The sequence below is a fragment of the Macrotis lagotis genome, chromosome 4, assembly GCF_037893015.1.
Source record: "Macrotis lagotis isolate mMagLag1 chromosome 4, bilby.v1.9.chrom.fasta, whole genome shotgun sequence".
NCBI classification, from domain to species: Eukaryota; Metazoa; Chordata; class Mammalia; order Peramelemorphia; family Peramelidae; genus Macrotis; species Macrotis lagotis.
In genome coordinates, this window is record NC_133661.1 from 277,931,084 (window position 1) to 277,944,038 (window position 12,955).

At 39.0% G+C, this 12,955-nt stretch overlaps 1 protein-coding gene across 3 annotated transcripts; it reads left to right on the plus strand.

Annotated features, from left to right (window-relative positions):
- Window positions 1-4,643: 4,643 nt before the first annotated feature.
- On the plus strand, window positions 4,644-11,993 carry GPX2 (glutathione peroxidase 2). 3 transcript variants are annotated; one of them, XM_074236109.1, is made up of 4 exons: window positions 4,644-4,726; window positions 4,875-4,945; window positions 5,584-5,856; window positions 7,810-11,993. In XM_074236109.1, the coding sequence occupies exons 3-4, from the start codon at window positions 5,635-5,637 to the stop codon at window positions 8,158-8,160; spliced, it is 573 nt and encodes a 190-aa protein (XP_074092210.1). In that variant the 5' UTR covers window positions 4,644-4,726; window positions 4,875-4,945; window positions 5,584-5,634; the 3' UTR covers window positions 8,161-11,993. The 3 variants fall into 3 exon arrangements, with proteins under 3 accessions (XP_074092210.1, XP_074092208.1, XP_074092209.1); XM_074236107.1 differs by lacking the exon at window positions 4,644-4,726 and having other exon boundaries at window positions 4,858-4,945; XM_074236108.1 differs by lacking the exons at window positions 4,644-4,726; window positions 4,875-4,945 and having other exon boundaries at window positions 5,456-5,856.
- The last annotated feature ends 962 nt before the right edge of the window (window positions 11,994-12,955 follow it).

Below are 12,955 nucleotides of genomic sequence, written 5' to 3' on the forward strand. Positions count from 1 at the left end.
TAATATACATTCAGTCAGTCTAATCAACTAACATGAGTATAGAAATCATATATATTAATACAAATATTACATATGTTAGATAAAGGAATCCATTATTCCCTTCATTTCAGAGATAGGATACTATGACTTGATACACTTGTCCAGTGAGGAAAAACCAATTATTAATTCATTCAGAGAAATGAACAAGGTTATCTATATCAACTAATCAATCACATACTTCAGGCTAAGTATAGAAAAATCCTTGACCAATTTAGATGTCCTTGAATGTCCTTAGATGAACTGGAATGATATTGCACAGGAATTATGTTCAGATTGGTTGAGGGAATCTGATGATATCTTGTGCATTTTTGCATAAAAGAGCAGATCACTTTGGAACCTAGGAATTTGAGCATCTTGCAATTTTGTAGTCAAAGCCTATAGTTTTAAATACCTGAGAAGGAATTACTTCTGAAGCAGAGGCAGGGCAGGGAGGGGAGGAAGGGAGGAAGGAAGGGCTGGAGAATTTGAGACTTTTTTTCATTTACTTTGTAGTCTTTGCAGCATTTCTGGAACATTTGGTGTGGAGTTTATATTGAGAAATGAGAATATACAAGACATAATAAGAAAAGGCAGTTTTAAGACTCTACAAGGATTCTAGGAGAAATCTACCAACTACTCCTAATGAAAACATCTTGGGGACTACTATAAAATGATTGCCAGAAACTCAGAACTACATAATGTCTGACACACATACTCTATGCTCTGCTCCACTTTTCCTTAGACTCTCTATAGACTAATGAGAGAGTATGTTAGAGATAATGGGGAGGGGGTATTTTGCACCAACCATGACACCATAATAACTCATTTTAAAAGCCAATTAAGTCTAATTGATTAATTGATATTATACTGTTACTCAGGAAAAACATACCAGTCAGGGTTCTGTGTATATATGTATCCACAGTTATGTTCATTATACTCTTTGAATGATGATGATGATGATGATGATAATGATGACAATATTCACCACCTGGAGTTCCCAGGTGAAGATGCTGAGAAGACAAGTGATAATTTGTGTCCTGAAGATTATCTTCCCCACTCACCAGAAGTTCCCAAAAAGGAGAAAAAGACTGGTGAGGAAAAAAAGGAAGTGGTAGGATACAGTGCCCTGGAATGTCCCCATTTTCTTTTCTTTGACTTCCTTTCATTCAGTACAAAGAATACAGAAAGATAGTGTCTACTTTTGCTGCTTTGCTTTTATCCTGAGAACCTATAGGAAAGTCATGTGGGCAGTGACCACTCAATCCAACCACTGTGAACTGTGATCAGCTTGGGATTCTGAGCAGCCAATCAGAGACCATAACGTAGAGAGTCTGGACCAGGTGGCAAGCTAGAGCATCTTCTACAAACCTCAAGATGATTTTAAGAAGACCCCTATTTTGCTCCAATCTGTAGTAATCAGTTCAGTGTGATTACATAGGAGTAATGATTGCTAGCAATTGTTAGTGATGTATTTATCTAGTAATATACATTTAGTCAGTCTAAACAACAATGAATATATAAATCAAATAATCATATTAAAATGTACATATCTTAGATAAAGAATAATTTCTTATATTAGGCCCCAAACTTTATGATACTAATTATAAAGTTCACTTACCCAACCACAATGACCAAATTCAGCGTGGGAGGGATGTCCTAATGTTATATGTAAAATCCCCTAACTTATTTTTGTACCCCTGGACCATTCTCTCTTGCCCAATATGAGGAAGAACCTATTTTTATGACCTTTGCATTGCCCATCTTGTGACTACCCATGCTGATGCATCATTTCTGGCCCTCCTGGAATGCCCAAAACAAGGTCAATTGGTCATCCTATAAAACTATATTTTACTTTGCCCTTTTTGTGTCTCTGGCTATAAAGGGGAATCTCAGATAGTGAGTAAGAGTAAGAGTTCAATGAACCCTTTAATAAAGTGCTATTGGCTTGGAGCTCTGCCTCAGTGATTTTTCTTACAGATTGAACAATTTTGGACCTTACAGTTGGTAAGGTCAGAAGACTGATCTGACCTCTAAAACTTGCTCTGGTTTTTCCCTTAATTTCACTGTTCCAGTTCAAAACCTAGAATTGGGCCTTAGGCATTAGTATCAATCCTCTTTTTTTCCTTTCCACAGTCTTGGAAAGAATCTGGTATAAGGTCAGGTAGAGGGTTCCTATAGGAACACTCAGTCTATTTCTTTCCATTTCCTCCTCCTCCTCCCCTCCTCCTCTCCCTCCTCCTTCTTCTCCTCCTCCTCCTACCCCTCCTACCCCTCCTCCCTCTTCTCCTCCTCTTTTTAGTTTTTGCAAGGCAATAGGGTTAAGTGGCTTGCCCAAGACCACATAGCTAGGTAATTATTAAGTGTCTGAGGTCAGATTTGAACTCAGGTACTCCCGACTCCAGGGCCTGACTCTATCTACTGTGCCACCCAGCCACCCTTTCCATTTTTTTCTTAAATAAACTAGGTATCTAAAGAATTTTCTGTAGAGATTCAAACCTAGCTCAAACTGAGGTAGGGCAATGGGGCTCTGGAGTTATAGATATTCATTTCATTTATGATCCCAAATAATATTTATCAGTCCCCAGGTTAGAATTCAGAACCCTGTCAGTGAGGTTTCCTTTCTTTCTTGGTTATTTAAACTTGTATAATTTGTTTAGGATAAGAGGTTTCCATGTACATAAAGGGAGGGAACTTTTGCACATGCCCAGTCAAATTTATTAAGCTCCTACAATGTGCCAGGCACCCTGCCAACACCTGAGATATCAAAGAAAGGCAAAAAACCCCAACCCAAACAAACACAAAAACCAATCCCTGCTTTAAAGGAACTCAAAGTCTTAATGGAGGAGACAACATTCAAACAATGATTCACAAACAATTCTATTCGTGGGATAAATTGATAGTCATTTAAGAAAAAAGATACTAAGAATCTAGAGTTCTTCAATTCTCTTTGGTGATGGCAGTATGATGTCCTCCTGGACAACTTTCCTCTCCAAGTCTGGATCTCTGTACTTCCTGCCTTGGAAACAAAGCAGAAGACACCAGGGAATGGTGAAGAGCTTTCCCAAAGATGACTCCAACAAGACTTCCTAGGCTACAAGATTGTGATGAACCACACAGTTCAGCAAATGGACAGGCCTAGTTCTTTTTTTTTTTAGGTTTTTGTAAGGCAAATGGGGTTAAGTGGATTGCCCAAGGCCACACAGCTAGATAATTATTAAGTGTCTGAGATCGGATTTGAACCCAGGTACTCCTGACTCCAGGGCTTTATCCACTGCACCACCTAGCCGCCCCGACAGGTCTGGTTCTAAGGTGGATAGGAAATAAGTGGGCCAAACAGACACTATCCACCATGATCATTATAGTCATTATGGCTACATACAAACCTGTAACTTCTGTAAATTCAAAACCATCCTTCCCCTCAATGAGTAGACGAAGAGGTAGTTGCACAACAAATTGGCATAAATCAAAGAAATCCTTCATTAAATACTATAAGAAGTGGTAGAATGGCAATGGCAAGAAACAAGTAGTCAAAGACTTTAAGATCAGGGGTCATTGCTTATACCCAGAGGTCCCTCCGTCCCCCAAGGAAGAAGTCTCACCCCATAAAATTTCAGTGGCATTGACTGAGAACCTGGACTGGGCCTGGGGAAAAAAAACTAGAGAATCAAGTGCTAGGGTCTACTGTGCTTGGGTAGGATGAGGGGATTGACTAAAGGTGATCATAAAGGGAGGATGACCAAAGACAAGAGTTATATCAGTTTACTAAATTGTAAAGATCATCACTAGGAACTGTTCTATTTAAACACCTACATGAAGAGGCTTATATGTGGAGTTTGGTACTTGCCTATGTGGCTTTCTCTGAGGCCTGGGCTGATCAGAAAGGGTATCTTCACATTGATATAAACAAGATTTACAGGATAGGTCAAGAACAAAATCAGGTAAAATAAAAATAATACACCCACAAATTTTGCTATCTCTGGGAAGATTTGTTTTATATATATATATATATATATATATATATATATATATATATATATATATAATTCTTAAAGACTTTGGACCATTAAGTTTGTTTTCACCAAATGAAAGTCCCTGCTGGTATAGAAAAAATGTCATCTGCTAGAAATTTGAATTGAAGTTTATAAATGACACTTCCAAATTTGGCCATAGCAGTTTTCTTTCATGATGGACAGGAATACATCAGACTTCTATTGCTAAAGAGAAGACCACTTTGTTTCCAAGCCAACTTTTAGCTGGAAAACTCTCAATAAAATTTGAATTTTTTAAAGGAAAAGAAAAAGAAAGTTACTTAGGGCACTAAAGGTTATATGATTTGCCTGTGATTACATAGCCAGCATGTATTAAAGGTTTAATTTTACAGCTGAGGAAACTTTCCAAGAGAGTTCACCTCTCTTTGTGCTAATGCCCAAGGGCACACAATCAATTTAATGCTATTTCTCCCAACATCCATTTTCATGGAATCAATTAACTTTGTGATGGGGAGTATACCCTGCATATTTTATTGTAATGTTTGTTGATTGGTTCTTGCAGATGCTATTTGAGGACATTCTGGGTATTTCTAGGATATTTTGATGATTTATAATGATTTATAATTATATGGTTTTATCCCATAAAAGTGACAGAGTGGATCAATGGATGGAGTGCTGGGTCAAGAAGACCTGAGTTCAAATCCAGCTTCAGACAGAAGGTGAATGACCTTGGGCAGTCACTTAACCTTTTTCTCAATTCCCTGATTTGTAAACATAATATCTACACCCCTACATTTGTTTTAAAGACCAAATGAGATAATAATTGTAAAGTACTTTAAAAATGCTTTGTTTTCTTCCTTTCTATAGTCCTAATCCAATATCTCATGATACAAAGGCCCTTGATTCCTGAAGGCTATGCCAGCAGAGGATAAGATCTGGTGAGTCCCACAACAAAAAAAGTTTTGAGTATGGGTCTAGTGATAGACTAATTATGAGAGCTGATCAGCTTAGATATGTTTAGAGGAAACCCAGATTGTTCATAGATTTTTAGCCTCAGAAGCTCTCAAAGTAATTAGTCTCAAAATCATAAAAAGGTCTCATTTTGCATTGACTAAGGGAATATTGACACAATGGTAATATCTGGTCTTTGCAATAAGGGCATCCAAACAATTTTTGTTCTTTAGAATGTGATGGGCACTCAAATGTCCCTGAGAAAAGTTGCAACCCACTAGTAGGTAGGAGTCAATGCTTTTACTATATACCATCACTTTACTTCTCATCCCTCCCTCCGCCCCATTAGATTTCAGGGGTTCTAATTTCCTAAGGTAGGGCAGAGACTGAATTATTCACATATACCCAGAGATAACAAATCAACTCTGCCTAGGTTGCCAAGCAGGGCAGGGTGGGGCAGGTGCTTTGTTTAGAGGCTATAAATAACTGGCACTTACTCAGATTACTCCAACAGGTATAAGATTATTTGTGCTAAGTCATTCTGGGAACATTCAACCTCAAAGGACAAGACTCTCCCTTTTTTCTTGTTCCTCCTCTTCCTCTTTTCCCACCCAACCCTCAACAGGGCCTTTAAGTAGGCTCCACACCCATCTAGGAGTCACTCTGTCTTCTCACCATGGCTCACATTGCCAAATCTTTCTACGACCTCAGTGCTACCAGCCTGGAAGGGGAGAAGATAGATTTCAACACTTTCAGGGGTCGTGCAGTACTCATCGAGAATGTGGCCTCTCTCTGAGGCACGACCACTCGGGACTACACCCAACTCAACGAGTTGCAGTGCCGCTTCCCGAGGCGCCTTGTAATACTTGGCTTCCCCTGCAACCAGTTTGGGCATCAGGTGAGGGGTACCTGGCATGCTGCCCTTGAGGCAGGACTATATATTTTCTCAGTGGAAGTGATGTGTGTGTGTGTGTGTGTGTATGGGATAGCAAAAGGGAATTTATGCAGTCAGTCTGAGTCTGACCATTCAATGGCTACATCTGGACACAAATGACTTAAAGTGGGAGTCTCAGACTGGTGTATGATACAATGGAAAGAAAAGTAAATTGGACTGATCTATGTCTGGAGTCTTGGGTTGGGTTTACTCTTATCTAGCCATGTGACACTGGGCTAATGATAACATCTTTAAGCCTCAATTTTTTCTTCTATAAAATGGGAAATATTAATAGCAGGGGGGTTATGATAATGCATGTGAACCCAGTTTGAAAAGTACTATACAAAGGATTATATCATACAAAAATATGGATTATACTATTCAAGTACTATACAAAAACCAGGTGTTTTTATCTCAAATGCTAGTCAGCAACCAAGTCAATCGGTGAAGGGGATGACTATACAGTGTACATGCTCATCCAAATATCATTTGTATCTATCCTTTTTTTGCAAAGTGTACCACTAATAGATATTCAGTTCTCAATGTTTTAGCTACCTTTTAAGGGTTTATACCATTTCTATGCACAATTCCATTGGGGAAAGCAGCCAAGTCCCAATGGTAATTCTAATCAGAGAGCTGTGAAGATAGGGAAGCCAGAGAGGCAGGTAAAAGGAGGAAGGTCAAAAAGGATGGTTGAGACAAGCAGTCAGCATCTGTACCATGTTAGACTGACCACTGCAGTAGGAATAGGCCAGAGATAAATGCTGCTGCTATCTTCAGTGCCACTCCATTCGTCTGAAGAGTAAGCAGCTGGAAGGAGCCCATGATGGGGTAGCAATTAACTAGACATCAACATAAAAGTGGTCTAGTAATACTTAAGATGAATGATGGGGACATGGTTTCGCCATGACTCTACTAATTGATTTTAGTGGGGCAGAGAGAAAAGCTTTTCCAAAGCTACAGAAGTAGCTTGGCTCCTAGGCTAATGGAAAGGAGAAATGGTATCATTCAGGAACTTATAGCATTAGCTAAGGATGAGGATATCAGTGAGAACACAGGTGCAGTGAGCTACACCATCTACAGCTAGACAGATGTCTGTCCTCCAAAGCCAGGAACAGGGCTATTTCACCAGAAAAGGGTTTCTTTTTTTCTCTCCCCCCTACACACACATTTAGTATCTTTCACCCTTTTAAACTCATTCTGTCTCTTGTGGGAAATCAGTGAATCAGCTCAGAAGTAGTTCATTCATTGTCCTGTTGTTACTTTATGGAGAATGGGACCTGAGAGAGGCAATCTTGAGTAAGAATTGTCTACATCACAGTTTTCTCCTCTCTGTTCAGTTCTAGGATGGAAGGGTAGGAGCAAGGGGCTAGAAATCCCATTTCTTCAATGCCCCATTCCTATTGGACAGGGGGGATTGTTGGGGCAGGGAGAGGCTACATTCAATACTTACAAATGAAGAGCAGCCTTAGTAGTAGGGGAAGGGGAAGGTAATATCAAGCTCTTTTGAGAAGTCTGACTATCTGAAATCTTTTACAGTACCCCCCTCCCCAACCTGTTCCCTCTCTAAAATACAAGGCTCCAGCAGCACTCGGAGTAGGTTACACCCAGGATATAGCTAAAAGATTGCCTCATTCAGTGATAGAGCTATTAAAGTTCAAAGAATGTGTGTGGCAAGGAAGCAAAATATAAAGATTTCCAAGAAAGGTTTGGATGATAGGCAAGGTGCCAAGAGGAAGTACTTTGCAAAGTAAAAACCTCAAGTTAAGGAAGAGAAGTATGGATAAGACTGGGGAGAAAACAAAGTTGAAAGCAAGGGAAGAGGAGACAGATTATAGATGGCAAGTATAAGATATGTGAAAGATTGATGTGGTATATATCATCCATTCCATTTCCACCATTTTTTTCTCCCCCTAGGAAAACTGTCAGAATGAAGAGATCTTGAACAGTCTCAAGTATGTCCGCCCTGGGGCTGGCTTCCAGCCCAACTTTGTCCTTGTCCAAAAGTGTGAAGTGAATGGGCAGAATGAGCATCCTGTCTTTGCCTACCTGAAGGATAAACTCCCCTACCCTGATGATGATCCATTCTCCCTCATGACAGACCCCAAGCTCATCATGTGGAGTCCTGTGCGTCGTTCAGATGTTGCCTGGAACTTTGAGAAGTTCCTAGTGGGGCCTGAGGGTGAGCCCTTTCGCCGATATAGTCGATCTTTCCCCACCATCAACATCGAACCAGACATCAAGCGTCTCCTCAAAGTTGCCATATAGAATTGTTCTGTATACATCCCCATCTCCCCCTACTCCAGTCTCAGAGTTCCCTTTTCCGGGGTCTAGCATCCTTCCAAGATCTGCTAGATTCAGTTGAATATATTTTACTTTTTTTTCCTCCACCTGTTCCCTTTTGGCTTCCTAACACTAGAATGTTGGTGATGAGGAAGGACTCCAAAATCTAGGTTGACTCTTCACAGGATGATGGCATCTTCTTAAACCCTTGGGGAAGAAAGGATGCTTGAGGGTTGTGAAGGGCCTAAATTCTAGCCCATGTGAATCCAATAAAGATCAGGTGTGGAAAAATGCTACATATTCTGAATCCTTTTCCTTAACAGCAAAGAAAAGCTGCAGAGAAATTGTAGGTATGGTGGTGGGCAGTGGTCCTGATAAGGAGTCTAGCTTGAGGTTCAGGTTATATGGGAGTTGGGAGGTCGGCACTGATTAAGTGCTGGATTTGGTATTGGAGAAATATCAAAAGCTTTATTATTTTATGGTTTTTCCTCAGAATTGGTGAAGAGTTCTGGAGAGACAAAGAAATGAATTAAAACCTTTAAGACCTTTAAGTCCTTTAACCAAGGTCTTTAGAAAGCTAGAGCTGAAGTCAGGAATACATCTGTATTAGCTACTCCTTATCTCCAGAAATATCTAGGAAATAAATTTTGTTGTTTAGTCACATGAAATTCTTCCTGACGAATTTGGGGTTTTCTTGGCAAAAATACTGGAATGATTTGCCATTTCCTTTTCCAGCTCATTTTACAGAATAGAAAACTGAGGCAAACAGGGTTAAGTGACAGGGTGGAGACACTTTGTCACAGAGCCTGGATTTTAACTCAGGCCTGGTGCTCTGCCCACCTATCTGCCCTAGCTGGTTAACTTTTACTAATTTTTTTTAAAAGGGAAGGTAGGTGAGGTGCTTGAGAAAACAAAAAGCCTTTTATTCTCTTAATCTGGCTAAGAGAAAAACTTGTCATTGCCTCCTTGTCAGGCTTTTCCTTAGAATCCTAAATTCACATTCCAGTTCCTAATCTCAAAATCATGATAATCTAGCTCTTTTGGTCTGGATACCTATGCCAGTCATTTCTTCTGTTAGGGTGAAAAGGAGAGGTTCCCTACAAGGATCTTGCTAAATAGAGGGTTTATCACTGAGCTAGAGCACTAGGGCAAACCAGATTTCTTAACAAGCCAAGTCCATGTTTGGGAAATTCCACAGTTCAAGTCACATTCTTCATTATGCTAGGTGGTACAGTGCTTAGAACACTGGGTCTGGGGTCAAGAAGACCTGGGACACTGTATGATCCTTGGGTAAGTCACTTTAACCCTGTTTACTTCAGTTTCTGAATGCCTTTTGGCATAAGATCCCTCAGTTTCTAGAACATTACTCTTCTTGAGACATGATCCCCCTAATTGTTTGTGTTTTTTCCAGCCTCCTCAAATAGTCCTGTATACTGTATCATCTTATCTGTTTACATATCATAGCCAGCTCTTCTCCCCCAACCACCTCCACATGGAAGTACCTGTAGAGAAGGGACTATCTTTTGGTTTTGTATCCCTAGAGACCTGTACAAAAAATGTAGTCTTTCACATTTAGTAAATGCTTAATAACTGAGGGCCAGTTAGGTAGTGCAGAATATAAAACCTAGACCTGGAATCAGGAAGATCTGAGTTCAAATGTGACCTCAGATACTTACTATTTGAATTTACTTGGACAAATCACTTAACCCTTATTTGCCTTAGTTCCTCACTGTAAATTGGGGATACACTGGAGAAGAAAATGGCACATCACTCCAGGATCTTTGTCAAGAAAACCATTTAGATATAGCATGTAAAGTCAGACTACTTAATGACTGAACAAGAAGTTCTCAATAAATTTTTGTTGAACTAAAACCATTCATCTGTATCCACAAAGAGATGTTTTAGCTTTCATTAAAACATCTGCTATCAGAAGACCTAGAAAGAGAAATCCCATTCAAAGTAACCTCAGACAATATAAAATACCTGGGAGTCTATTTGCCAAGACAGACTCGGAAACTTTTTGAAAACAATTATAAAACACTTCTCACACAAATTAAATCAGATTTAAATAACTGGGCACATATCAACTGCTCATGGATAGGTAGAGCTAATATAATGAAAATGACAATTCTACCAAAACTAAACTACCTGTTAAGTGCCTTACCAATCAAAATTCCAAAAAATTACTTTAATGAGTTAGAAAAAAATTGTAAGTAAATTCATATGGAGAAATAAAAAGTCAAGAATTTCCAGGAATTTAATGAAAAAAGTGCACAAGAAGGGGGCTTATAGCCCTACCTGATCTAAAATTATATTATAAAGCATCAGTCATCAAAACTGTTTGGTATTGGCTAAGAAATAGAGTGGTGGACTAGTGGAATAGACTAGGTGCCAAAGCAGGAGACGATTACAGTAATCTGCTGTTTTATAAACCCAAAGAGTCCAGCTATTGGGATAAAAACTCTCTCTTTGATAAAAACTGCTGGGAAAATTGGAAGTTAATATGGAAGAAACTTAGATTAGACCAACACCTAACACCCTTTACCAAGGTAAGATCCAAATGGTTATAGGATTTAGACATAAAAAACAATACTATAAGCAAATTAGAAGATCAAGGACTAGTTTACCTGTTAGATCTATGGAAAGGGGAGCAGTTTATGACTAAGAAACAGATGGAGAATATCACCAAAAACCAACTAGATGATTTCAATTACATTAAATTAAAAAGCTTTTGCACAGATAAAACCACTGTAACCAAGATCAAAAGAAATGTAGTAAATTGGGAAACAATCTTTACAACTAATGATTCTGACAAAGGACTCATTTCTAAAATATACAGAGAACTGAGTCATATTTTTAAAACAAAAAAGCCATTCCCCAATTGACAAATGGTCAAAGGATATGCAAAGGCAATTTACAGATGAGGAGATCAAAGCAATCTATAGCCATATGAAAAATTGCTCTAAATCATTAATTATTATAGAAATGCAAATCAAAGCTTTTCTGAGGTACCACCTCACACCTCTCAGACTGGCCAATATGACCAGAAAGGATAATGATCATTGTTGGAAGGGTTGTGGGAATCTGGGACACTATTACACTGTTGGTGGAGCTGTGAACTCATCCAACCTCTCTGGAGAGAAATCTGGAACTACACCCAAAAGGCAACAAAAACGAGCATACCCTTTGATCCAGCAATACTACTACTGGGTCTACACCCTGAAGAGATGATGAAAAAGGGTAAAGGCATCACTTGTACAAAAATATTCATAGCAGCCCTGTCTGTAGTGGCAAAGAATTGGAAATCAAGTAAATGTACTTCAATTGGGGAATAGCTTAGCAAACTGTGCTATATGTATGTCATGGAACACTATTGTTCTATTAGAAACCAGGAGGGATGGGAATTCAGGGAAGTCTGGAGGGATCTGCATGAACTGATGCTGAGTGAGATGAGCAGAATCAGAAAAACTGTACACCTTATCAGCAACATGGGGGTGATGGACCTTGATGGACTTGCTTGTTCTATCAGTGCAACAACCAGGGACAATTTGGGGCTGTCTGAAATGGAGAATACCATCTGTATCCAGATAAAGAGGCGTGGAGTTTGAACAAATTTCAAGTACTATTCCCTTTAGGAAAAAAAAAAAGATAACTTATTGTCTGATATTGTTATCTCTTATACTTTTTGTTTCTTCCTTAAGGATGTGATTTCTCTCTCTCATCACTCAATTTGGATCAATGTACACAACATGTAAACAAAATACTGACAGATTGCTTTCTGGGGGGGGGGAAGTAAGATTGGGGGGAAAATTGTAAATTGTAAAAATTGTAAAACTCAAAATTCAAATAAAATCTTTAAAAATTTTTAAAAAATCATCTGCTATCCAGCAATGTAGTTCAGTTTCTGGGCTACATTGGGTCCAGGAGTATCAGGGGGGAGAAAAGATTACAATATTCATCTGTAAACCCCCTAACAGCCTAGGTGATCCTGTATGATTCTAAGTTAAGTTTTGATTATTCCTCTTTTGCCTCTCTTCCTCCTTTCTGACAACTGGCTTGACTCCGGTTTGGAGCTCTCAGCTAATAAATAAGCTTTGTACACCCCTACCCACACCCTCCAGTAATAAATCCTCTCCAAGCTAAGTGTCTTCTAGAGCAGCTATAGCTAGAGTACTGTTGTTCAAAGCTACTAGTCCCTAGATCAGGAAAAGGTCATATAGAAGGTAGACCATGACTGTCCTTCATTTTGTGAATATCAGTAAAACTAGTTCACTTTATGGTCTTCTTGGGATCTCCAGTTTCCTTGTTTGAGACTTTAGTATTCTGATCCTAAGTCTGTATTAGGATAAGCCCCTCTATACCATGTCAATAGTGCAACAATGCCAGTATAGGCTAAGTTAATTAGATTATGAGAACAGTATATCCAGTTATCCTCTATGAGACACTAAGAAGTATTTAGAATTCAATGAAAATGTCACTGGGGTCCAAAATATCCCCTAATATTCTACTTAGGAATTCTCAAGAATTTCTTAAATCTATCCCTAAATATTTGGGGATACTCCAAAAAGTTAAGGTGGTCTTTGAATACCTTAAGGTCCATGGGGGCACTATGAAATATTGCCTTTTACTCAGCATCTAAGTATTACAACTTACTCAGCAATGCACAATATGTTGTGGTGTGAGCAAGTATAAAGAGGGTCAGAAAGAAACTGTTTTCTCCATTTTCTCCACCTGGGCATTTTACCTGTCAACCAGTCAAGTAGTAATAGTGAAAGAACCT